This window comes from Sturnus vulgaris, chromosome 18 (assembly GCF_052056855.1).
Source record: "Sturnus vulgaris isolate bStuVul1 chromosome 18, bStuVul1.hap1, whole genome shotgun sequence".
Lineage (NCBI taxonomy): Eukaryota > Metazoa > Chordata > Aves > Passeriformes > Sturnidae > Sturnus > Sturnus vulgaris.
In genome coordinates, this window is record NC_142260.1 from 8446731 (window position 1) to 8474724 (window position 27994).

A 27994-nucleotide genomic window follows, 5' to 3' on the forward strand; every position below is an offset into this window, starting at 1 on the left:
GGCGCTGGCCGCGGTGCTGATCGTCCGTAGCGGAGCGGAGCCGCGGCCCGGGCAGCGCTGCGGGAAGGCGGGCGGGGGCAGCGGCTCCGCTCCGCCCGTGCCTTTTCGGCCGGCGGCTCCGGGGACTTGGCAAGCGTGTGCCCAGGGCGGCGAGCGCACCCCGCCCCCGCCAGCGCTGCGCCGGGGACACGCAGAGCCGGCGCTGCCTCCACACGCTCCCCGCACCGAGACCTCGGTCCCCGCCCTGCCGGGCATGGCTCTGCCTCCGCCCGCCGCTGCTGAGCCCTGCGAGGCCGAGGAGAGTTCCTGACCGTGCCTGGCAACTCCGTGCTGCCGGGAACCCCGAGGGCTGCCTGCCCCTCTCGCCGCCGCACACAGGCGCGCTCGCTCGCCCTCGCCCCCCCCGACTCCGCACGCCGTCTCCACCTCGCTCACACACACACACACACACACACGCGCACTCTTCCTCTCATTCTCCCTTTACCCGTAGGTGAACCGATAGCCACTGAATGAGGACGAAAAGTTAAGAGATTAAACCAATATGAACCATCGTTGCTCGTAGCAGTGCCGTATCCAGAGCAGAGCATTATCCGGTGAGCATCCCCGCAGGAATGGAGTCGGTAAAACAAAGGATTTTGACTCCCGGCAAGGAGGGATTGAAGAATTTTGCTGGAAAATCTCTTGGCCAACTCTACAGGTAAGACAGATATCTCTTGTAGGATTCCACTCTCCAGAAAAAAAGAAAATTGGAAGCTTTTCTTAAGCGCCCGTTGCTGCAGGAGGTCGAATGCTTTGGGGAGGTTAGCGGTGGCAGGGTCGGGAGCTGTTGCGATTCTGCTGGATATAATCTAGATCCTGGAAACTAGTGCTGAAGCTGCTCAATATGGCACCCTCGTAACTTCTCTATCTGACTCGTAGATGGTGTCAGAAAAGATGTAGTAAAAGATTACCCCACCTTTCTTCGACAAAAACAGGATCCCATCTTGAAATCATAATCAGGAGAGAGCAGCAACCTATATTTTTGTTCCATCTTAATTTTGCAATGCACTCACAGGCTCTTGCCCCCTGCCCTTAACAAATATATTTTTTAAAAAAATTCTGGTTTTGATTAGTCTTGTCCTTTGTGTAGTTCGTCGTCAGATGAAGGTAAACATGGAGATGCATAAATAATTGATATCCGAACGATTTTTTTCTCCCGAAGCTGAAACATATAGAGGAATGTGTTTAATTATTTATCCATCTGCCTTTAGAAGCATCTGCTTGTTCTATAAATTATATACGGCTGCAATTGCTAAACTCAAAAGCATCACTCCTGTATATTTCTGTGTGTAAAGAACATTTCTATCACGGTCAAGCACAGAGATAAATAAGCCCAGATTCTTGCATACCTACGAAGTGCATGCTCTAAAGTTCACACATCGTTCTCCATCCAATCTGGTGACTTTAGTGACCTCCACAGCCTTTGAGAATAGTCTGTGGAATTCCGATAAATTTTCGATTGTACTGTCTGCTAGAAATTACCCTAAAATATTTGGTTTGTCTTGGGGTGTGTTGTTAGTTTGGTTTGGTTTTTGATTGTTTTTGTTGTTGTTGTTGGGTTTTTTGTGGGTTTTTTTGTTTGTTTTGTTTTTTGTTCGTGTGGTGGTGGTGGTGTGGCTTTGGTTTGGTTTTTTTTTTTTTTTGTTTTGTTGGGGTTTTTTTGTTGTTGTTGTTTTTTCCCCCCCGAATTGCAGCTATAAAGTAACTGCGGATTTGTCTGCCATGGGTAGGTCACGTAAAAATCTTTTTTCCATACCTATGCGGCAGTGCTGGGCACAGACACCAGGCTGTTTCACAGCATGAGTCACAACTTCTGCTGCCATTTTAAGGGAAGGGGACATATCAGTGAAGTGATACAGACAAAATTAAGGCTTCCATTTTCATAGGAAGTGTACCATTAAGAAAAACCAAAAGTAAAATTAAAGTCATCATCAATGCATTCGATTTCCTACAGTTTATCGTTATATTTAAGTAATTTTCAATTGCTGAAAATTAATAATAAGAAGAAAGGATAATCCAGAAAAATTGCTTAAAATATGATTAAGGAAATAAACTTTAATTTTTGTTCTTAAAAGCTACAACATTTAAATAAAACTATTATCTCTACTATTTGTAATCACACAGTGAATAATGGAGAAACGGTGCTTGTATTTTCCAGCAAAACTCCGTTTGAATTCACACCTCGACTAACAAACGCGTGATTTGCTAATCTTTTTCAGCTCACGGCAATTAAGTACTTTGTTTACTCTTCTTAGAATCTAAACAATTTTCTTTCTTGCCTCTTACACATTGATTTCCATTCTATTCCCTAAGACAAGACGCCCATTCAAGGAAAAAACACTCCAACCCTTTATCCACACGAACGAATTTTGAACAAAACCCCACGGTGGTTTATTTTATTCACAACTTTAAGACATTTCTTAATGCCGCGATCTTTAAGCATGGAAATAATACACCCAGATAAGAAAAATCAGGAGTATTTCAGCTGAGTAGCTTTCGGAGAAAATCCCTGTATTTTCTCCCGAACACGGATAACCTTTTAAGCCTTATTCTGCTAATTGTTACCGCCCTATCAGCCGCATGAGTTAAACTGAAAGAGATGCTCCTCCGAGTGAGAAAACACTTCTACAGCAGAGGTGAGGGCAGTGGTTGTAGAGTCCAGAGTGTCGGCAAATGGTCACGTACTTGCTTCTCAAGACGAGATATTTGGTTATCTTTTCTGGTTTTTAAATATCTCAGTGACTTCGGAAGAAGATTTAGGGATTCAGTATGGGACGTTTGCTCTATAAACCTGATTTTTCTTGCTGCCGACACAGCATTTTAAAAGATTTTCCACACACACACACACACAAACATCTAAATGTTCTAAATAACCTTTCGTGGTATTTTTCAGCTGATTGGAAATAGCTTCAAACAACCATTTCCCTTTAGATTCCTTCAGATTGTTTTCTAGGGGACGCGATTTTCAAGTAAAACTGAGGGAGTGAGGGCAAGGAGAGAGCAGGTTTAACCTCCTCAGAGCAGCTTTAACCACTAAATGATCACACGCTCACAACGTGTAGCTGAGCACTGAGATTTTGGGAAAGCCTTCTCCGGAGATGCCAGTTCTCGGTCATGTTTTCTTTCAACTGCATGTGACAGCCATTTTGCAAATCTAAAATAAATAGCAATATCGCCCTCTCCTCCTCCTCCTCCTCCTCGCTCCTCCCTCCCGTCTTTTTCTCTTAACATTTCTTTTGTTCCCAGAACGAAAGCGAGGTGCACACCGAGATCATCCCCTCGGTGTTTCTAATGCAGCAGGGAGGTGATAAAACCTCCAGAACCGATTCTATTCCTGCACCTTTGGGGCTGCCCAACATGGCGCCTCTGCAGTGGTTACAGATGATGTCTTCTTGATGCGTCCTACATATTTAAGCAGAAGTCTTTAATGATAGATGAGCAATTCTCAGCTAGAGCTCCTCCCTGGGCTGCTGCGGAGGGGTGGCGGGGGGAGTTGGGGATGACTAATCGTGACTCCCACAGGTCATTGCTAAAGAACAGCTGAAGGTGAATGGGAAGCAAGAATAAATCCTCAAATCAATCTCCAAGCCAAAGGAGCGAGCGGAACGGTGAATTTAAGCCTCCAGCTCACCGAAATTGTTGTGTCTGCAGGCGGCCAGGCCTTGACTTTCCCTTCTTGTGTTGGGCAGAGTCCTAGAGAAGAGGCAGAAGCCCGGGGACACCATCGAGCTGACCGAAGATGGAAAGCCCATGGAAGTGCCCGAAAAGAAAGCGCCGTTGTGCGACTGTACCTGCTTCGGGCTGCCCCGGAGGTACATCATTGCCATCATGAGCGGACTGGGATTCTGCATTTCCTTCGGGATCCGATGTAACTTGGGAGTGGCCATCGTGGATATGGTCAATAACAGCACCATACACCGAGGAGGAAAAATTATTAAAGAGGTGGGAACCTTTCCCTCGTAAATCCCACATCCTCCCAGTACAACTCTCAGTCAAACACCTCAGCACAGGTGGGACGGGCTCTGGATGGTTTCGCGGCATTTCCCCTCACCTGAGTCCCGGTACTCCCCAGTCCCGAGGCGGGGACCCCCCTCCCCCTGCCTTTCGAAGGACGGAAATCCCGTTCTTGACCCAGAAACAATTTCTACCGATTACTTCTACCTTTCCATTTCAGTTCCTAGCCCTAATTCGCGGTATTATTGTGCGGATAATTCGCCCCCCGCCCTGTCTTTTCCACTTGAAAAGCACAGATATCTCCTAAAATAAACGTAAGGGATGGGAGAAGGACTGTCAGCGGGTGCAGCTCGCCGTAAAGGAGGCGGGGAGGTTTTGCAGGAATGTTTGAAAACACCACGGTGAATTTGCGCTGACAAAAGGCGTTAAATGATAAGAGCCATTTTAAAGAGAGTTAAAGCGTGGTGGGAAAGATGTGACAAATGCAGATGAGTCTTAAACACCCAAATCCGCAGACAAACCCCTTAGGGCTTGCTGCCCGCGCAGGTAAGAGGTAAGTGCGGGCAGGGCTGTGTCTGTGAGCCGGGGGTCCCAGCTCTGCCCTGCCCGGCCCCGCCAGCCGTGCCTCGGTCGAGATGCTCCGGGCACACGGTCTCCTGCCCCTCTCTGTCCCGGGAGGTACGGGCGGTGCCGGTTCTGTTGCTGTTACTGGGTTGGTTTTGCTGATGGAGCTCTTGCCGTGGGGGCTGGGGCAGAGCCCGGAGCCGGCAGCCGAACCCCTTCGGTTGCACTGCGGGTGAAGCTAAGGCTCTGAAATGGCACAATCACAGCCTTCCTCTCGTCTTTCTCTTTTTCTGTCCCGGTCCCTCGCACTGGAAGAAAGCGAAGTTTAATTGGGATCCTGAAACAGTTGGCATGATCCACGGCTCTTTTTTCTGGGGATACATAATCACCCAGATCCCCGGAGGGTACATCTCATCTCGGCTGGCAGCAAACAGGTAAACAGCGCCTAAAAAGCGCCAGGACCCGCGGGGGGAGCGGGGCTGAGCTCCGGACAGGCGGGGCTCCGCTGCACCCCCGCAGCTTAAGCCGCGCTCAAAGGCAGCGCCTTAGGAAGGGAAGGACCGCCTGCCTGCGATCCGGGAACTCCACCGTGCTGGTGCATTGCTCACCCTCCTTCCAGCAACACCCTGGTTTTGCGGGGGATGTCTCATGTTGGTTTCCTTTTCCTTTAGACGGTCACTTAAGGAGGTTGTGGCAACGATACTCAAACAAAACGTATTCAGAGGCAAATTCAAAGATTCATTATTTCATCAAAGCTTGAGATATTTTTTTTCCCCCAGTGATCAAATTAAAGAATTTTGTGATTTTTGTTTTAATGAAAAGGGAAACCGTCGGCAGGATTTTCTCATTAAAGCATAAATGAATTTAGAATGGTCGAAAAACATGTTTAAATGAGACTTCCACAATGAAAAGGAAGTGCAGATGGTCTGGGGACTTAAGGTCTCGTTTCTATGGTGTCTGGCAATTTTTCAAGCACCCTGGGTGCGATTCTACCTGTTAATTAGATCCACTGAGTATTCGAGACACATGAGGCTTTCACATCCATGCTTAATGCCACAGGCTCATCGTTTGCAGAAGCAGCAAAGGTCCTAGTGCCACTCTTCAAACCAGTACCACACCAAGTGCAAATGGACACTAAACTCAGCCCCATATACCTTTAACTCTTCTCAGGAGTGGGCAACATTAAGGGTAGGCCTGGATGGGCAGAGAGGCTTAGCCTGACATGGCTTATGTGTGTGCTTGAGACTGAGAGCAAGGAGAGAGTGTGGCTAAAGCAAAAAATGGTCTCCTCAAGATAAAAAGCTTTTCGAGAGATCTACAGTAGAAACTAGTACTTACAAATGGAGAGATGCTCTGTAACTGAGAAAACACTAATATTCAGAAATGTAAAAGGAATTTTCAAATAGCCATTAATAGTCATTAATTAATTAATGCCATTAATTAATTAACAGCAAAGGACTATTTACCTTTTCTTCCTCCTTTAATAATTTTTGCATCTTTACACAGTCTGTAACTTGTCAAGATTAAAGGCTGCAGAATCTGACCCAGAGAATCAAAAGCTGTCTTCATTCACCCAAACAACATCAGAAAAGTCATTTGAATTCAGATGTAAAGTGAGGCAACTACAGAGATTTGCAAGACAATGGTGGGGACATAGCCAGGAAAAGTCAGTAGTAGAAGCACACAAGTTGACAGGTTCCAATCAGATTTTTCTCTTCTTCACAAACATTTACATTTATGACAATAACTGAGGACTACTCCAGTTAAACTAGGTGTATTTTATCTAGTTAGGTATTATTCCTGTGGAAGCACTTCATGCCTCAGGTGTGTTGTATCATTCCCAGGCATCCCTCTGCCTATATATTCTGTAGGGAGCCCAGGTTACTTGGGGTATCTGCCCCAAGTGGTGTGATGAAACCTTTTCTTTTCTTTTTGTGTTCTTCACAACTGTAAATGGACTAGTGATATTTATCACCTTGGGAGACTGATGGTTATCTGGCTAGAGTTTATTACCCTTTCAAAGATTCATACACCATTATGATACTGCTGAGACTTGCTGTGGTCTTCACATTTCATCAGTCATTTGGGGAATATATATATAAATGGTGATAAACTTGTGGGTACAAAAAGATCCAGTCGATCAGATGATATATTCAACTTTTATTTGACTGAATTCTGTTCAATGTATGATACTTGAGTGCAAAGTAACATCAGAGAGGGAGGGACCAGTCTGAAAAGCAGTCTCACTGAGTGGGATCCTAAGCCACGTGGGACTAGAAACACATCACAGTCTTTCAGCCTGATGCTCTACTAAAGTAATCAGTGTAATCCTAGAACGTTTGCTTTTCTTTCTTTAGTGCAGTGAGTGTATTTAAGTCAATGACGTTGACCTTGGATTTTTGTGGGTAATTTGGAGCATTCATATTAGTATGGGTGTTGAAAAATTAGAGATTGCTTTAGAGATCTTTAACTGCTTCAAAAATGACAGTCTAAAGTGATGCCTACTGAAAGAAATAGCAAGAACTATGTATTCAGGATACATGTATATAAAAAGATTACTAGGAGATAATCTGATTGTAAGTATGCATGTAATTCCACTGGAAAAATTGCTTGGTATAAGTGTATGCTTTAGTCCTCTGGAAAGAGATTACAAGAATCAGCAATTGACAGCCATACAAATTTTAAAAAGCTCAAATAGTAACAATAATGATTACCCACCACTGATCGAACCAGAGAAATTATGTGATAGTTTTTCTCATTGGGTTTTAAATTCCTATAATGGAAGTTATGTTTTAGCTATTGTGAAATGTTTGCAGTAGAGGAATAATTAAGCAAAATATTAGGGATAATCAAGTGTTAAGGGCTGGTGCCATAGTGAATTTCAGGCTATGTGGTCCTATAAGTAAGCACATGCTTTGTTTTTAATCTAGAAATATAATAATTTAATTCACATTAATATTCCCTATCTCACATTCATGCTACTTCAGCTGTCTGTGAATAAATTACCTGCTGTGCTGTCACACACATATGGAAAGGTGTGAAACTGTACTCGGTTTTATCATCTCATCTCATCTCAAAATAATTTTAATATCATTCTATTTTAAACTTCTGATCCACCTTTTAAATATACTTTATGTTGGAAATCTATAACAAACCCCTTGCCCTACCAAAAGCAGTACTAAAATGTTGTGGCAGTATTTCCTCACTGATTTCCTAAGTGAACTGTTTAAAAATTTACTGTAAATCAGGAAAGATTCTTTGAAATTAATAGGGTATTGTTAGATTACACCACAGATAATAAATTCCCGATGCAGATATATATTTAAAATAGAAATTCCAGTTTTGGCTGTATGTGCCAAGCATTTTTTTCAAAAGTGAATCTGCAATAATCACAGACTACTTTTTACAAAACAAAGCTGAGTGACCATTTTAGCTCCTTTGTGTACACTCAAACATTAGAACCTTCTAACACAAAGAGACACAAAGGGCAGAATAGAATGCCAATTTTCTAAAAATTTAAATCACCTATGCTGATGACATATATTTCTTATTATCTGTCAAAGCTCAAATCCTGGCACTATTCACATTAAAAATGTAACTACATGACTATACTACATTTCTTTACAATGCAATTATCTCTCATCTATGATGAACTCTTAATCATTGTCACTCTAATCTGAAAGAAATTATACAAATTATCATTTCACTTCAAATTAATCTTTGCTTCTCAAGTGCCATTCTTGTAATTAAAGGCTAAATCCTTCTTCCCAGCAAGTAATCTGATAGGATTATTTGTATGAATAAAATGAATGATATTTCAGACAACTGTCAGTGCAGGTTGTCTCAGAGTCCCACAGATTTTCACTGAAACTGTCATTAGCATGTCAGTGAAACCAGGATCTCTCCAACACAGCCTTAATGACAACAAGCATCAAGATTTGAGGTAAAGAATTGGTTTAGAAATACAAATAGAAAAATGTCCCAGAAATTCACGTTTTTACATTTCTTTATTTTAAAAAGAGAAATTGTTCCATTCTTTCAGCAGGTAGGCATATTGTGTGTTTTCTGATTTGCAAACAATGATTGATTCACAGCATGAGTAGGGGATTAGTGGATGATTAAACAAGTGCCAACTTCTGAACTTCTGAGGCCTTAAACTGACCTTGCATTGTGAGGGAAACCCCCCCAGAGCTGCACTTGCCAACCCCAGCCTTCAAATTCAGTCCAGACTCCTGCAGACTGAACTGGTCTCTGATCCCTGGCACTGGTGTGGGGCTCGTGTGTTTCCAGGCAAAGGAGTCAATATTGCACAAAAAGCCCCAAGGTGATTTTGTCACCCTGCTGCATTGCAGATTCTTTAAAGTGCCAGTCTTTGCAAGGAGGGGACTGGGGAAACTGGTGGCTGGTACTGCTGCTCCCTCTGCCATATGGTTCAGGGTCCTTCCATTTTTCTGTCATGAATGATGAAGCTGTTTTCACAATTTAATGATGCAACAAGGGATTTAGATGGGGGTTTTGCTTGATAAAAGGGGGCCTCAGATGTGTGACAAAAATTAATAATGTATCCGAGCCCTTATTATACCAGATTAGATGGCGGGAGGTCGACTTTTACATATTAATGCTTCATGAAGGGCTTATAATAGGATTTAGTATGAAGAGCACAGAGCACATCCCCCTCCTCCCATAAACACATATGAATGAAAGTAACCTGCTTTATCTCGATTTAAGAAAGTCAGCTAAAGCTGTTTTACTATGGCTTCTGGCCACTGACTCTTTTTAAGGAGGTTTGGTTTTAAGTGATTCTCCTATGAGGCATGTTCAACCTGGGACTGGTGCTTGGGAATAAATATTCTTCTCTAATGGCAAAGGTAGATTATTCTCTCTGTTTTTTTGGCCAGCTGAGTTCATGTGCCACTCCAATATTCATGGCATAATCCCAGTTTTGTTAGCCCTGTGCTGTTTTATGCAAATTAAGGGCTCAATTCATAAAAAAAACCCCACTACATTCTGTCTATCATTTAGGAAAACATAAATTGTCAGGGTGAGCATTTCACAGGGATATGTTTACAGTAGAGAGGTCAACAGAGTCATGGAGAAACTAGCCTGTACTAGACAAAAGTCAGAATGACTATATATGCCACAGAAAACTAAACAGTGTCTCCCCATAATGGCTTCAGTTCTACTTAGCTGATTTGAAATATGTAAACATAAGCAAAAGTTATCCCAAAAAGGGTTATCAGTGTGATTACAGACTGAAAAAGACAACCAGATTATGACAAATATTATCAGGAGTATTTAGGTTACAGAGGAGATGAACAAGTGAAATGATAGATATATAATTAAAAAAAAATCAATACATATAGAGTAAGTCTTCCAAATGAGTGGCTACTCACAGTTTTCAGTCAAGGAGGTGAATATGAAGAACAGCTGAAAAAATGAAAAAAAATCACTATTATCAAGCAAAAGTAATCTTTGCAGAGTTAGTAAAAGCACAGTTAATACTTATGTACATAGGAAGCAGGTAAACCATCATTAATGGTGTTTAAATTTTAGCTTTCAAGGCACCTCAGGCAAGAGTGTTACAGGCTAAACTGTTTTTTTCTCTGGTACAGAGAAGCAGCTGTATAACACTGAGAAATACACTGAGCTGTGTAACATTGAGAAATGTGTAATTGAATACAGAAGGGAAGTAACCCTCGAGACAGAAAATGCAGAGAACCAGATTTATCTTTGACTAATGTTTTCAGGACTAAATATAAAATTTTCAGAATTTAGCCCTCCTTGTTGAGATATAACTACAAGAGTAGGGTTATGTTTGAAATTTGAGTATATTTTTGCATTCCATCCTTCACTGATGAAAATTCTTTGAAATAATTACAAAATTCACTACACAGTTTATGTAAAATTACACCAGATACTTTCAGAGAATCCTAGAATGGTTTGGGTTGGAAGAGACCTTAAAGATTACCCAATTCGAATTCCTATGTCATTACACCCCTTTCAGAACAAGCTGATAAAGAAACTTCTGATTTGTTTGGATTATATCATCCAGATATAATGCTGCCAAATAACTCTGCTCAAAGTTCTCTTCTAATCCTGAGTTTACACGAATCCCTATTGCATTAGCAGTGGTATCTAATAAATAAAATAGTTTCTGAAACAAAACCCAGGGATGCTTCTGACCATTAATTGCAGGCACTCTATGCAATAGGAATCCTTAATCACCTCTACCTGCTTTGTTACTTCGCCCCGAAACAATTTGATGCAACAAAATGTTATCTAGGGTGGTTGCATAAAAGCACTGATATCACTGCCACCTTTCTCTGAAGGAATCTGCCTTTGCCCTGAGCAGTCCTGACACAATCAGCTCTAACATGTGGCCCATGTATCAGAAAACATTCCAAAAAGCAGCACAGATGTCCAGCTTTTGAGTCCAACAGCTGGTAGTTATCGTCCCAAACAACTCCACAAAAATTTTAAAATTAATCCCACAGATGATTCTTTTGATAAGTGTGTTATGTATCTCTAAATCAGCAGAGACAGTTGAACCACAGCCTGAGCCCTGCATGTGGGAAAGGTGATTTGAATGAGATAGTCCTGGTTTGAAACATTATCTAGCAGATTACACATTTAAAGAGCAAACTGTCCCAAAGCTAATGAGCTAGAAGGAATGAGTCAGAGCTTTATCTAGACATATATAGATATAATGAGTTGTAAAATGAAACCACAGGTTGAGAGAATCCCCAGCTGAATTCAAACAGGAAAGAGAGACTATTGGTAGAGTGAGCAAGTGAATGAAAAAAAAAAAGCAGACAAGGTGTAGAGGATTTGATTTGCTTAGTGATGCAAAAAGAAAGAATATAGGATTGCAGTTGTGGAAAGGAAAGAGATTAAAACCATTAAAATAAAACAACATAGGTAGAAGACATATACTGGATACATAAAGTAAAAAGTTAGAAAGGAAAAACCACTACTAAGTAGGGCAAATGTTTATAACTACCCAGATGGAACCTGATCTGCTTATGAAAGGATAATGTAATGCACTTGCTGGTAAGAACAACAATTTGAATTTAATGACCCAGGATTCTTTTACATTCAGCATCAATTCCAATGGTGCTGTCATCCAACAGCACCCAAGTTTTTATAAAATACACATTGACATACCAAAAAACAGGTCTGTGAACAAGCAATGGAAGGTGCAGCCTGGAAACTGTTTGGGGTTTTGGTATGAGTCAGTGGCATCAATGGGTTTGAAGAAGGCAGAGAGCTAAAGGACTTTGGGCTGCTGGCACACATTAATCTCTGCATGGCATTTCACACCCGTGCTTGTTAAAATACACACAATGATGTTCTGTAGTTGTAAGTGACCAAGACTTACTGTTCTTTAATTATTTTGAATTTTAATGAAATTAAATTAATAATTCACTGACACAGCATATATTTACACATCTTAAAACTACAGCATTTTCTTGTTAAAAATATATATTAAAAATCAGTTTTAAACATAAAGAGCTACTTTTCAATTTTTTTAAAGGACAAATTTAGCCAAGATACTTCATATGCTTTAGAAAGGATATATTTGGTATCTATAAGTTTCATTTTCTCGAGGTGACTTATTCAGAGAATAGAGACATTGATAATAGTGGAATTTGTCAAATATATTAAAAATTGACATAAATAAAAATACAGGGGACTCAGATGAGGAATTGATTCCACCACATACACATTTATGAATTCTTTGCAGCAATTTTCATTCCCAGTCACTGAGGTAAAAGGGTGCCTCTAACCAGGACCCCTTACTTTCAGATACCCCATATGTAATGTGATATGTCATCCATCTGGCACTCAGCATTTGAAGTGCACTGTGCTCAGCTCACTTTTTGAGCTGACACTGCTTCCAGCTGAGTAACAATATCTGTAACACACTGCAGAATGCTCATGTCATGTGAATTGCCTGACAAAGGCAGATGACAGCAGTGCTGCTGCACAGATGCAGACGTTAGAAATCCAGAGATGAAAACAAATACAATTCCTTTTCTTTTGTCCGAAAGAGAAAAATGAGTAAATTGTCTTGAAACCCAAATAGATTAATTCTACCTGCAACCTCATTCCATTCTAAGCACTTCTCGTGAGCTGTCAAAATAATTCTCTTTCTCTTCTCCCATCCCAAATGCTTTGCATTCAAATAGGATTTTGCTATTATTACTACTTATATTACAGGAGGATTAAGTCACAGTTCACGACCTTTGAAGCCAATGCCAGCAAAACACTGAAGATCAATGTTAGATTCTGATTTTTGGGACTGAGCCTACTCAGTCTAGAAATAGAAATAGATAAGTAAAGCATAATTTTTTGTTTCAGGACTGCTTCTGGTCCACTGATGAGGACCAGAATTTATTGGGCTTTTTCCCCTCTCCTTGACTATTACTGCATTTATTGTCTTCTTCTGTATATGGTTATTTCCTTTCAGATACAGTTGCAGAGTTGCTGATTTTGAGTCAGAAAGGAATTTTTTTTGCAAGGCTAGGGGCTGCTGTAGACATATCATGACATTTTAATTCCATCCTAATGCAAGGGCCAAGAATTCTGGCAGTGTCATTGGTCTCACCTGTTTAGCTCTGTGATATTTCTCTGCAGTTTTCCCAGAGTTTATTCTCAATCTGCTAAAGCTCTTAATTTTTGCCACGGTATTAAAATGTTCTGTGGGGTTTGTAGTGTGCCCAGAATCAAATGGATTTTCAGGGATACCTCTGAATGGAAGTGCAGCCACAGGGATTTCCTGGGCTGAGCTCAGCCCAAGGGACACCCTGCAGCAAGGCTTGGCTCACCCCAGAGCCCAGCTGTGGAAACAGCTGAAGAGAGGAGGAGCAGCTTTAAATCTGTGCCCAATAAAGGCCACACCTCTCCATGCAGTGTGATACCAGAATATCAAGAGGGCAAACACACACTTGTATAAAAATGCAGTGGGGTGTGGAGAGGAAGGAGCACTCCCAAAGAAGCTGGAAACTGTTTTGCAGGGAACTCTGTCTGAGAATGAACATTAACCATCAATGCATACGACAGTGGAACCACACACACATTCAATTTGCCATGAAAATGTAAGAAATCCAAGCTTTCTAACACATTGCTGCAGTTAAAGCTGTAGAAAAATTGAGCAAGATGGAAAAATTAAACCTAAAGGATCATAAATCACTAGTTTAATAGACAGAAAAAAATGTAAGCAGAAAAAAAAGGATTATGCAATTTGAGGGTTTGCTGTGTGAGTCAGCAAAACAGTTTAGAAATGCCCTAGGAGGAATCAGGGTGTTCCATTTCCCAATTAAATATATTCAAATGTGAGCTGCATTCAAATATGTTTTGATTGACTGTAGGGCAAAATAATTTTTACTTGATCTAAATAATAATAATAATAAATATTGCTAAGTGAGATATTTAAAGCAATAAACCAGTAAGTTTTTACAAAAGCCAGCACTATATCAGAATATTTTGTTAGGTAGAATTTGGTATTTATGGAAATAAATGTATGAAGATTAAAGAGCACAAAGGAGAAATACTTATGATATTTATCATTGTGCACTGAGAGATGCAAAGCAAATATAGAAATATTTATTTGCTCTTGATTAAGAGTTATAGAGGAAATGGAGTCACTAAAATAGCCATGCATGATATCACTTTTAATAGGGATTCACACAAAAAAATTAAAAAGTTATTTCTTGCAAAAATCATAATGTAATACTGGCTTATTCTACTTTCAAATCCTTAGATTTTTGGGAAATCATTCTTATAAAGCATAGATCAGAGAGAGAATTTACTCACAACTTATGCTGTGGAATTATTTCATCATCTGCACCCTGATGTAACAGAATATTTTCCAGTATTTGTGTGTCTAAATATAGACAAGATTTTAATCTGGAAGAAGCATGTCTCTGATCATTCCTTCAGTTCCATTTTCCTTTGTCTTCTGAAAGGAACAGACTCAGGGAAACAGCTTCTTTTTAGTAAACATGAGAACAAAGGCAATTCTGGGAAACACAGCTTTCAGTTGAGTGCAAATAAAAGCTGATTTCAGGTACAGGATTAAAAAACTAGAGTCAATTTCCTTGAAGAAACAATTACCTACTGCAACAATTTCGTAAATCTCATCCTTATAAAGAGATGACATTTTAAAATATTCTATCTTCACGTGATTTTAACAGGACAAGTCACCATTGGAGTTTATGTGAACATAAGGAGGAATTAAATTGTAAGGAAATGAAGTGCATGCAGTTTTGGAAACTTACACACAAAGAAATCAAGAGTAGAAGACAATTTAGGTCAAAATAGTTCTCATGGTGCAACACAATCATGTGCCCAGGCAGTCCCAGCAAATGTGTTGAACGTGCTGACAAGCAAAGGCAGAAATATTCTGTACAGACAGCTAAATGTTCTCTGACTTGAGATGGAGATCAAAGGGAGCACAACGAGGAGAAAAGATTAAGAGCTGTTCAGCAAAGCTTCCTTACCATGCCCTTTATTTTGTGTCAAATGAAAGTGGCTCACACTCAGTTTGCTATTTGAAGATTTGTTTCAGACTGATTCTAAATACAGAATGTGGAATATTGTGTCTTTGAGGAGAATTTTTATGCTTCTTTAGCCCAAGTATCCTGCCTCTCTAGCCTTAAGGTTTATTTCTCACTGACTTATGGAACTGCACCAGTTTCTGAAGAACACAAACAAATTCAAAGGTTTCTGTCAAATCAGTTCCACACCAGATACCATGATATGTCATCAGATTTATAATTGCATTATATAGCTTTATACTAAAGAAGACACAATAATACTGGAGAAATGGTTTCCTCTTACAAGAGGTGGATATTAATTGAATCAAATAAAAATTCAGTCAAATCAGTGGAATTGAAAATGAATCACCACTTCACACAGTCTATTTAGACTTTGTAATGTGCTTTATTTGAAGTTAGGATGCTGTGGAATCAAAATGAGCAATTTTCAGTGAGTAGCCTCTGAAGAAACAACAGTAAGAATGACCTCTTTTCTATGGATATGTTTCCAGATTGATTAACTTGTGTCTAAGAAAATCTCAGCTCAAAAATTCTTCTTGATGCTTTTGGCCTGTATGAAAGTGGATTTTCCTCTGCTTTATAAGGAGTAAATGCATGGTGTCACTTTCTTACAGTTAAAGCACATGAGAAATGCTTTTACTGACCATTTCTTTTAGGAAACCATTTAGAGACAATTCCTAATTTTGTTTCCAGAGGGTGGAGAACTCAATCAGATTTGGTTGAAATTAGTGTGAAAATTAAAGTAAAGTGGGTGTTTATAGTGAAAGTAATATCTAAACCTGTGATTACATCAGATATATTTCCTTAGGAAATTATGCTAAATCGATAAATGGACCCATGCTTGGCCTGAGTCTTCCCAGGCATTATTACACCAGATGGAAGCAGACACTCATCCAGTCCAGGCAGTACCTTCCCCATATAAAGAACCCATGTAGGGAACATCTATATTGATAAATGAGTGTAAGTAGAACAAATCAATTGGAACAACACTGAAGTCGTTTACTTTCCCTTTTTTTTTTTTCCACCTTTGCAGAGTATTTGGTGCTGCTATACTGCTGACATCTTCCCTCAACATGCTAATACCATCTGCAGCCAGGGTGCACTACGGGTGTGTCATCTTTGTCAGGATCTTGCAGGGCCTTGTAGAGGTATGGAAAAATTATAAAATAAATGTTTGTTAGCCTTTAACTAGCAATTGTAGCTTTGGAAGGAAGATAGAAGTTGTTGTAAATTTATTCCTGATTTTGAGTGTAAAGGATTTAAATGTATGAATTATAGCTATTTGATATTCCTTCAGCTATAGAATTTCACAGTAAAATATTCTTTGGCTGAGAAGCCTGTGGGATATGCATTTAGCACTGACATTTCACTAAACTCCTGTACTGCATAAGGCTTATACTGGTGTAATTCTCAACAGTTACTTGCTGGTCAGCATCACACAATAAGCATATAATAAAAACCTAAGTCCTGACCATGCCATGTTTTTGTTGGAATGAATAAGAGATCTACCATAATTTGAAAGAGGAAAAAACTAACTGAGCCTTTCCTTTCCTTTCCTTTCCTTTCCTTTCCTTTCCTTTCCTTTCCTTTCCTTTCCTTTCCTTTCCTTTCCTTTCCTTTCCTTTCCTTTCCTTTCCTTTCCTTTCCTTTCCTTTCCTTTCCTTTCCTTTCCTTTCCTTTCCTTTCCTTTCCTTTCCTTTCCTTTCCTTTCCTTTCCTTTCCTTTCCTTTCCTTTCCTTTCCTTTCCTTTCCTTTCCTTTCCTTTCCTTTCCTTTCCTTTCCTTTCCTTTCCTTTCCTTTCCTTTCCTTTCCTTTCCTTTCCTTTCCCTTTCCTTTCCTTTCCCTTTCCTTTTTCCTTTCCTTTTTCCTTTCCTTTCCCTTTTCACTGATGGCTGGTTCTTTGCTCCTCAGGGCCACAAAACTTAAACTACTTTTAACTAGTGCAGTTCATTGTATTAAAAGATTCCAAAAAGCAGTGCAGAAAGTGACTGAAATTTAGGTGATTCTCAACCAATTTCTTAAAGTGTAAGTGTATAAATCTGGGTCCATTCCTGGCAAGTGATCTGTATGCACAAAAAGGCGTTTTTTACTGCAAAGATGAGAGGAAGATAAGCAAGTGGGTAATTAATTACACAATTAAATAGTTATTGTAGACTCACAAGCCTCCAATACTGTTCAAAGGAATTGTGAATGCAAAACATTCCAAATAAGACTTTGTGAAGAAAGTTTATGATAAATAATGACAATCTTATGATTATATGTTTAAATATTTTTAAAAAACTGTTAAAATACTGAAATGAGCAGAAAACTGGTTATAGGATCTTCTTTCAAAACAGAAGAAGTGATTTTACAATTTTCTGCATATTGAGGCTCCTCCTCTCAATATTTATGAAACCCTCAGTAATTGCAAAAAGTTATTAATTTTTCTGCTTTTTGCAGAGGAAACAAAGTATCAGATTAGGAGAAAAGTGAATCTATATAACCTATATAATATATATATGGATATATGCATATACCATAATTCTTAATCAGAAATTTGTGTACAATTACTGTACATTTCATACAACATTTTTAAAATTTCAACACTGCAGGTTTAGTTTTCCTATTCCTAAGTTAAAGGCTTTGAAGAGAGACCTGAATGGTAGCTGGTTTAAAATCAAGTCAAATAATAGCATTCAACTACTTGCTTTACATTCTCAAGAAGGTTCATTAAAGACAGAGTGAAAAACTTCTCTTAAAAGTATATTTCTGAACGGTTATAGATCTTATTCTCTAGTTTTAGAGCAGTGGCACTTTAATGTGTATTTCCTAAATTATACTTTGAATGTTAGATTTTAAGAATGAAGGTTGGATAAATTGGTCCTGCATTAGAAAGACTTCAGAGGGTCTTTATTTTCATTCTTCCTTTGACTGGTTCTTGTGCACTAATATGCTTTCTCTTTAATTATTTGCAATTCTTTCCTGGAAGGAGGAGGGGGAGCAAAAGGAAATGTTATGTTTGTTTTATGTTTTCATACCTCTCTTTAATGATTTGGAGTGATACACAAATAGATATTGGCATTTTTCTGTGGCTGTGCTCAGATTTTGCTACAAAAGTGCAAAGCATTCTCAGCCTCTTGTTTATAGCAATTAAAAATAAAAACTCGTGCAAAGACTGATTAACGGAGTGACTGACCAGCATCAGCTAACCTGTGGCACACCCATTCCCCAGGGGGTCACCTACCCTGCCTGCCACGGAATTTGGAGCAAGTGGGCCCCCCCATTAGAGAGAAGTAGATTAGCAACCACTTCCTTCTGTGGTAAGTAACTTTGTATTTTTGTCTTCCTTCCATTTGTAATGTACGAGTGTTTTGAAACTGATTTTTTTTCCTTCCTTTTCATCCACGTGTTTTGTTTTGTAGGTTCCTATGCAGGAGCTGTCATTGCAATGCCTTTAGCTGGGATTCTAGTGCAATACACTGGGTGGTCTTCTGTGTTCTATGTGTATGGTATGCATTTCTGCTCCTTTCACTCCAGTACTGTAGGAACTCACCTCACCCTTTGCAAAAATGAGAAAGCCACTGTTAAGAGGACAAAAACCCCACAGAGAAGTGGGGCTTCTAAGCTAAAAATACAATCTAGAGAAAAGGACAATGAAAGAACAGAATTTAGAGAGAAAAGTATAAGAAAGCAACATGATAAAATAAGAAAAGCTAGCTCGTGTTGAAGCCTTTGTCACTTTTAGCACAAGCAGTGCAAACTTCTGTGCAGATCTGTGTTATCTCTGCTCACATTGACATCTCTCACACTGCCCTCAATAAGTTGTTCTTATTTTAATCTAAAGACCTACATAACTTTATTCACACCAGTTGTGTTAACCTACCCTGACAGTAAAGAATGCCCCAAGGGAATTCATTCTGCATTTATGTGAATGAAGTGGAAGCATTATAGAAATTTAATAAACTGCTCAGGAACTGCATTGCTATGTTGAAAAAATTGCCAGTCTTCTATTTTGCAGGTAAAAAATTTAGTGCAGTAATTAAAAAGCATCATCTTAAAGCTGAATGGGCCTTCATTTACAGTTTAGTGAAATGAAATGGAAGCTGTTTCATTGCATTGAATTGTACAAATTGATATTAAAATCAGTGAATATTCACTTCCAGTAAAATAATTCTGTAAATGAAGCAAAGACTACTTTGCTGTGCTGTAGTTCTGTATGTATTTTGCACAAGTATTATTCACAGGATCAAACTCTCTGTTGGAGAGTTATATCTACTGAGAGAAATCAGGAAAGAAGCACTGACAGCAATTGCCATATAAATTTGTTGTAATTCTTCACAGAATTTTCTTCCTTTTTTGCTGCTTTACTGTGCATTTCTTTTTAAAGTCTTTCTTTCCATTCCAAAGGGAGCTTTGGTATAGTCTGGTACATGTTTTGGCTTTTGGTTTCATATGAGAGTCCTGCAAAGCATCCTACAATCACAGATGAAGAAAGGAGATACATAGAAGAAAGCATTGGAGAGAGTGCCAACCTCCTAGGTGCAATGGAAGTAAGAATATTACTCACACACTGGTTTCCAATGACATAGTCAGAAAAATAAATGTGCCAGCACCCAAACAAAGACAACAACAAAAAAATCAAACACTCTCCTTTAAGATCAAAAAGTGTATTTTGAACAATTTGAACAAATGTGTTCCTGGGGGATGGGAAGATCTTAAATCTGCTGGTGGGTTTCTGGGTGGATACTGATTTTGCACCAAGAGAACACAGGTTCTAGTTCTCCTAGCAGATGACTCATGGAATTCATGCTTCTTTTACTTCTCCAAATTATAAAAAAGAGTCACAGCTACGTTTGAAACTTCAACTTTATTTCCACTTTTCTTATATCTTGAAAAAGTCAGTTTCCTTCCTACTTAGCAATTTCTGGACGGTTTTCCTCTTCCTAAAAGCAAACTGCAGGAAAAGCACTACCCAGCGTCTCTTGACTTCCCCAGAACATCAGAAAATGCCAATCCTTATTATTTTATGTTTTGGCTGCCAGAAAGACTGCAAGTTGCAATAGATCATGCTTTGACATCCATAAGAACGTTTCCCATTATTGCAGAAATTTTGGTTGAGACATTAAGCCTCTCATAATCTTAGCTCTGTATTGGTTTTGTTCTCAAGATCTGCTAAAAACCATGTATGAACTCTGAATTTTCCAGCCACTTGACACGCCATTCATGCTAATAGTCATCTTATTTCTGTAACTGCTGAAAAGCTTTAAAGAAACTATTGTAAGGCTTGCTCACTCAGGAAAATTAAAAAAAAATGTTTAAGCCTCACTTCATCTGCTTAAATTTTTACACCATCCATTCCCAGTAGACCCTCATTATGTTTTCTATTTGGTCAGAACACTTATTCTTGATTGAACTCAGGAATTAACAATTTTCATCTTAGTAAAATCTTTGTTTCGTAATAAGTAAGGAACTGAAAATATTAAAGAGTTGTTTTTTGATAGCTGACATTTTTAGGTGTTATTGAGGGCCTGTCAATTGATTATTCAACAGCATTCAGTAGAGTTCATGGTTTTGAAAATCTGAAATTAGTTCCTTTGAAGGATGTCCATACAATTCTAATTTAGACTGTACAATTTCTGTCTAATTTTTATTCTGGCTTTTTAATTAAACATTTTTTTAATGATTATCCTATATCAATAGTTCAGTTGCTTCTAAAATATTTAAGCTGAAATTCTTCCCATACCATCAAGTCAGATTTTCTGGCTGGCTTCTCATTAATTAAGTCACTTAATTAATCCTTACCTCTCACTTAGGTGTAATTTAATAGGTATACAGGGAGTTGCACATATCTATCTATGGGCTGTTTTTCTTTGAAGAAAAGCCAGTATTCAAATAAAAAATAGACTGAATTCAGCCTGAATTCCTGCTGAAGTGATTTTCAAGCACTTATCTGGGTATGGATCCTGTGTTTGGATCAACACAGATGGGTTTGTGGACAGGTGCTGGGACTCAGCAGGATTGTCCATCTGTCTTTCTTTTTTCTTTATGCAATGTATTTTAAAAATACACTAAAACAAACAAAAAATATATTGACCAAGCAGTTTCAGCTGAGGCTTGATTAAAAAAAAAAAGAAGTAGAATACTGCAATTAAGATTTAAATGCTAAAATACATGTTTGCAGTAAATCTGAATGAAAACATGTAGTTACAGTGTCAAATCTGACTGTTGCCTTACATACAGCAACATTGTCTTTTAAAGACATTATTATTCAGAGATATTATTATTTAAAATGTCATTTAAAGACATTATTATTTTGGTCTTATGTCCATGTATGTTCATATTTATATGAACTGAGATAAAAGCACTTGTATATGAGTGTTGTGATACAATTAAGGATCACTGAGTTTCTCCACTTGTGCATTTTGTAGTAATTTTATATGCTGTACATATATGTGCTTGTTGGACCACAGCTAAAAAAGGTTAAGGGAAGGGAAGATGGATAGCTGATAATGATCAACGTGGTAACTGGATCCCCTTTCTATGTTTCAGAAATATAAAACACCATGGAGAAAATTTTTTACATCTATGCCAGTCTATGCAATAATAGTTGCAAACTTCTGTAGAAGCTGGACTTTTTACTTGCTGCTAATTAGTCAGCCTGCTTACTTTGAGGAAGTGTTTGGATTTGAAATAAGCAAGGTATGTAAAAAGTATGTAAAGCTTTCATCTTCAGTAAATACACATCTACATTTGTAGTATTTATGAAGAATAGGAAAGAAAAGTGGTAAGAATCTTTATCATGGATTTGCATCTTAAATCTTACTCATCCCAGTTTTTGTTTCCTTGACCAGCACGAATAAGTGAAGTCAAGACTATGACAAAGGATAAGATAGAGAAAGGGGAGGAAAGATGAGATTTAGTGATGATTTACTTGGGGCTACATGGCAAATTAAATGCTCAAAACCAGATCATGCTTGGTATTAGAAAGGTGTCAGCAGACCCTGATCCCCAGGGGTTGCAGAATCCCACCAGAGCTGTATAGAAAGCATTGACAAAGGGATTTTTCCAGGTGCCTTTTAAATAGCAGGGCCATTGTGTTCCAGGAAGGATAGTGTAATTTATCACCTTTCTGTATCCCTTTAATGTGGTGAGAACTGCACCCCTTTTCTCATTTAGAAAGGAAATTTAAATGGTGGTAAGATGTGAGATACAGGGGTGATTTAAGGTTCCATGTGATTCATATGAATCTTGGATCAGACCTGTAAGGTAAATATGAATACACACATGCAATCTATTGAACAGTCATCACAAAAGTACTGTGTCTTATTTTTATGTATAGCACTTTGAATATCACCAATATTTAGTATTTTGTCTTTCACTACATACAAAGTTTTCCAGACATAGCTTTTGCCCACATGCTCTTTTCAGCTTGGTCAGAAATCAAAGATAAATAACAATTGTGCATGTGATGATGATCCATAGGGAATCTGTCTAGGCATGTGAGGCTTACTGCAAAGCTACATTAAACACCAGAAGAAATGTAACAATTCAGTTTTACACACTTGATCATGAATTTTCTGAAAATTCTGATGAGGGACTATGAGTGATGGGGAAAAAGCTTTAGTTTAAATATAAACTATGAAAACGATCTATATAAACTGTAAAACAATCTACAACTATATATATATATGAAAACAATCTAGAAAGTGTCATGGCATCAGAGTTTCTTAAAAATTCTCACTGTACTTAATAACATAAAATAAAATGAAATAAAATAAAAACTTTACTAGTTTTGTTCATTTCATAACCCAAGACTTCTAGTTTTAACACAGAGTGTGACATTGAAAAGACGTAATTAATTAGCTGCTGAATATTTAAGAAATGAAGAATTAATGTTTTCTTATGGTTTATACTTTGCTAATTCTAATTTTAATTTTAGGTGGGTATCTTATCTGCTGTGCCGCATTTAGTGATGACAATTATTGTTCCTATTGGGGGACAAATTGCTGACTTTTTAAGAAGCAGACAGATTGTATCAACGACTAATGTGAGAAAGATAATGAACTGTGGAGGTAAGTCTTTCTGTTTTATTTAAAAGTTTCTTGGAGGGATTTGATGTTCATATTGTGTTCTGTGTAGAATAAAGAAACAAGCTGCACAGTTGTGTGTTCTTGGGAGGCAATCCTTCCTGCATTTTTTATGCAATGCTGATGTTACTAAATAAAAGAAAACACAGGTGCTCCCATTCACCATTTCCATATAGTTATTTGGTATTTGGAAAACCATTTAGAGTGTTAAAGAAATAGATGAGCTTTTGGAGGGTGATTTGTCTACTCTTAGCTACTTACTCAGTCTTAGCTCCTCATTTAAACACTTTGTGCTCTAAGAGAGCCCAGACAACTCTCTGGGATTCCATCCTTGACTTCTGACATGTTAAAGCCACATTAGCTGTGGACAGGGCTGGAAAATGCACAAGCAGGTTAAATGTATCTTCCCATGAGAGTTGGCTGGAATGACCTAACCACAACAAAAGTATTTATTTTCACCTTAAAACTACAGAAAGTAACAATAAATTAGTATACAAAGAGTAAAATAAGTATTATTTGAGAGAGGAAGAACATGTGTTCTTTAGAGATGAAAGAAATACCCGATTATATTCCATTCTGAGGTAAAGTTTTATTTTTGTTCCTATGAAATATCACGGCACCCTAAGCCCTGCAGTATTTGAGAGGGAATTTAATTCAATGCCTGATTTTATTTATTATTTCACCAGGTTTTGGTATGGAGGCAACTCTTCTTCTCGTGGTGGGATATTCACACAGCAAAGGAGTGGCTATTTCATTCTTAGTGCTTGCTGTAGGTTTTAGTGGATTTGCCATATCTGGTAAGATTATATTATTATTAACACTAAGCTATTTTATTTTAAGAAACAGAACATCTAGCTTTGCTTTTATTCATGGATAGTAATTAAAAAGCCCACTCACTTTGGAATTCCCAAGGGACATTATTTATGATCATTACAAAAGAATGTACATTTGTTATTACAGCTTTTATATTAAAATATTTCTTTTCAAATAACTCAATCTTTTCCATATTCATTGCACAAATTAGACTCTCATTCAAATGTTAATGTAGTGTTAAAACACTACAGATTTTTTCTTGAAATCAAACACAGAAGACAAATGGACTGGTATTGCACAATGATACCTAAATTTACACATCTTATTTTAAATAGAAGTATTTTATTTTTTTCCACTGTCTATTGGTTATTGCTTTGTTAATATTGTATTATTTTATTAATTTGGGGCCTGTTACTATTATATTATTTTATTTTGTGGCCTAATTACTAGAATTTATTTTCTGAATTAAAGTTCAGCTATTCCCCTTTCTTGCTGATTCATCAACCCCTTGCCTTTGCCTTTCCCCTCCCCAAGCACAAATCACCTGCCCCCCTTGTTTTCCCACTGTGATTTTCGTATCCTCTCCCATGCTGGTTCCTTATGTCTCAAACAGGCTCTCTTTCATTTTGTGCCAAACATCTAAAATCTCCTCCAATCAAACCTGTCCTTAATATCACACATTCTGCAAGGTATCATTCTTGTTTTGTACAATTTGGGAAGTGTATTGACCATATCACACTACCTGCCTTTCCCCTTCTACTATCTGTATCCAAAGGTTTGGTTTCTGTTTTCACTTATTTAAGTACTTATTTTGGGAACAATTTGTTCTGTCTCTTTAGATTATTTAAATAGTTAATGCATACATTTTCAACAGAAAATGCAAGAGAGCATGCAAATATCTTTCAAAATTAATTAGTAATTATGTTATAGATAGTGCCTTTTTCTCTGATTTACCACTGATGAATAGAAAAGAACTCCCTTCTGCTGGTCTATGTGACAAAAAAGAAAAATATGGGCAGTAGGAAAGGAACATGTTACAAACTGGAAGAAGAAAAGACATGTTATTTACAGCATGAAATGGTCATGTAAGGGACTATGAAATACAATTTTTTTCCCTGCCTGAATATCTTCTGGATTCTCTAGTCCACACAGACACTACTGGGAGGTTTTGGGGTTTTCTTAAACCACAGTTTTGGGAGAAAATTAACCTGGTATTCCTTTAAAATGTTTTCTTAAAAGAAAATGAAAACTCAAAGTCTGTCTAGGAACATGTAAGCATTAAAAGTCTCATTGGAATAAAGAAATGCAATTAAGCAGCCCAAATAAGTGATAGTAACAATGTCATGTCACTTTTCTCATCTGAAGCACTGCTCTGCTCTTGGTGTGAACACTCACTGACCTTTCTATTGCAGGATTCAATGTCAACCATTTAGACATTGCCCCAAGGTATGCTAGCATTTTAATGGGGATTTCTAATGGAGTCGGGACCTTGTCTGGAATGGTTTGCCCTATAATTGTTGGAGCAATGACAAAGAACAAGGTAAATGGAAATCCACTTTTCAAATCTTCCAGTTTGATACAACTGGTTTCAAGAGAAAGACCTTTCTGTAATGCAGCTTGCCAGGATATCCATATTGGAGCCTGGGACTTCCATCCAGGGATGCAAATTTGAGGCATGCTTCAGTATATGCCCATTAGGTTGATGCTTTTGTGGGCTGATAAATTTTTCAAAGAAAGATGGATATAAATATTTCTAAAATGGACTCTTAAATGTTTTAGCTCTGCTATCACAACCTCAATCCCTAATTTAAATCCTCCAGCTCAGAAGAGTTAAGTAAATCTGTGTGCAACTTTGATTTGGCAAATTTCTCCTTTACAGACACGTGAAGAATGGCAGTATGTCTTCCTCATTGCTGCTTTAGTTCATTACGGAGGTGTGATCTTCTATGGCATATTTGCTTCAGGAGAGAAACAACCCTGGGCAGACCCTGAACAGACAAGTGAAGAGAAATGTGGCTTTATTCATGAAGATGAACTAGCTGAAGAGACAGGGGACATTACTCAGAATTATGTAAATTATGGTACCACCAAGTCTTACGGTGCTACAACCCAGGTGAATGGTGGCTGGCCTAATGGCTGGGAGAAAAAAGAGGAATTTGTACAAGAGGAAGTACAAGACTCATACAACTACAAGGAAAGAGATTATTCATAACAAACCTAAATATTTGGTATATTTTGTAGTGTTTGTGATTAAATTCATTGTGATTGTTTGCACAGAAATAAAATGTGGTATAAACATGTAAACACATATCAGACAGGAAGGTCTTACTGTAAAAAAATACATCAAAGTGCAATCTGTATGAGTTGTGATGTTATCACTTTCATTAGGTTATATTTGTTCTATAAACATTAGAGTTTTAAGGGTTTACTGGTCAAAATTATAGAGGCAAGTAGATACTTTAGAGTATACAAGAGCTAAAACTCATAATTAAAGATTAAAGCACAACTAAGCAACCAAGTTGGCACATCTAATGCTCTTTTTAGAAAGCCAAAATTACTTGATCATTAAAAATGCACTTATATATTTGTTACACTGTATTGAAAGAGATTGTGTTAAAGACACACATTTACTCAGTGCAATGTAGTAGTTGTGTGTTTAGTCTAGGACAAGAACTTTCTGAAAGAAGAAAGGTTGAGTCCTGGGCATTTACAAGGATTGATCCAATTCCCTTAATGGTAATTGTATCAAGCCTAAAGAACAAATAGGGCATATTGTATGTTTATCGTGATTACATGCTGCAGGCTACTCTGTGATAAATAAAGGAATTATTTAGGAGTTTTATACTGAATGTTTGGGCACAAATTCTTATTTCTGTTCTTTACAGAATCTCATGAAATTATAGACATTGTCATGTTCTTCCCTGCATTTATCAACTAATATAAAACAATATAAAATATTAAGTCTGATTTTTCAGGCAGCCTGGCAAATCCCTTTATCAAAAAACAAGCTTTATTATTCTATTCTTTGCAGTATATTCTGAATTTGTACAGGTGTCTTTAGAAAGAGAAAAAAATCCCCAATGTAACATAGAAAAAAGTATAGTCTTTTACAAAATTCCAAAGAGAATTTTACTATGAGCAACTAGCCCTATGAAAAATGATGCATTTGTTTTGCAGAATATTTTGAAACAAATAGAAGAAACAGAGAATAATTTAATCCTTATTCTTCCCTTAATAGCTTTCATATTTTTACACATTGTGCCACAGTTGTATACATAGATATGTTTATTGAAGATACTGTAATTATAGAAAAATGTTGTTATTTTAGAAATCCCTGAAATAAAAGATGTATTTGTCTTTCGCTCAAACCTAATAATAATGGACACTGAATATGAGTAACATAAAAACTCACAATAAACCAAAGTGGTAAATAACTAGTGTTGGGTTGAAAGAAGCCAACAAGCATCACGCTTGTCTTTTTAGCATAACTCAACAGTGACTGCAACATTAGTGTACCAAGCAATAAGTGCAATGCATAATGAAGTGCATAATCTTCTAGATGATATATTAACCTTTATTTAGCTTGTTGTATATACTTGGGGTTGTTGGGATTGAACCAAACTGAACCAACTGAAGTTAGCAACACCAGACCACTTCTTAATACTCTAAAATGACAATGATCCATTTCTTAATTCAATCAAATGATTATTATTGTATGTAATAATCCATTCTGGATTCTTGGTCTGTTCATTGTATTGTGCTAGTGATTGGAAACCCTGCTACCGCAATATACAACTTGAGGATTGTTTTTTTTCTCCTTTTTTTTAATGCAAACCATACCTTGACCTTAAGAAAAAAGTATTTTGCTTTGTGCCTCAAAGTGATGTAAAACGTGACCATAGCTTTTGCTGTGTTTAATGAAAAAGATGTGGACTGTGTCACTTTTGTTGCTGCAAAAAGTGTTAATAAAACGCTCTATTTATCCTTTTATATAAAAAG

General features: G+C 37.8%; 1 protein-coding gene across 1 annotated transcript; it reads left to right on the top strand.

Moving 5' to 3' along the window:
- The first annotated feature begins 53 nt into the window (after positions 1 to 53).
- SLC17A6 (solute carrier family 17 member 6) lies at positions 54 to 27993 on the top strand. The gene is made up of 12 exons (XM_088175383.1): positions 54 to 697; positions 3729 to 3981; positions 4873 to 4991; positions 16150 to 16264; positions 18328 to 18415; positions 18518 to 18604; positions 19503 to 19645; positions 21645 to 21794; positions 23035 to 23167; positions 23869 to 23979; positions 25408 to 25535; positions 25875 to 27993. Exons 1-12 carry the CDS (start codon positions 612 to 614, stop codon positions 26205 to 26207), a joined length of 1746 nt encoding a protein of 581 aa, XP_088031509.1. The 5' UTR covers positions 54 to 611; the 3' UTR covers positions 26208 to 27993.
- Position 27994: the final 1 nt, after the last annotated feature.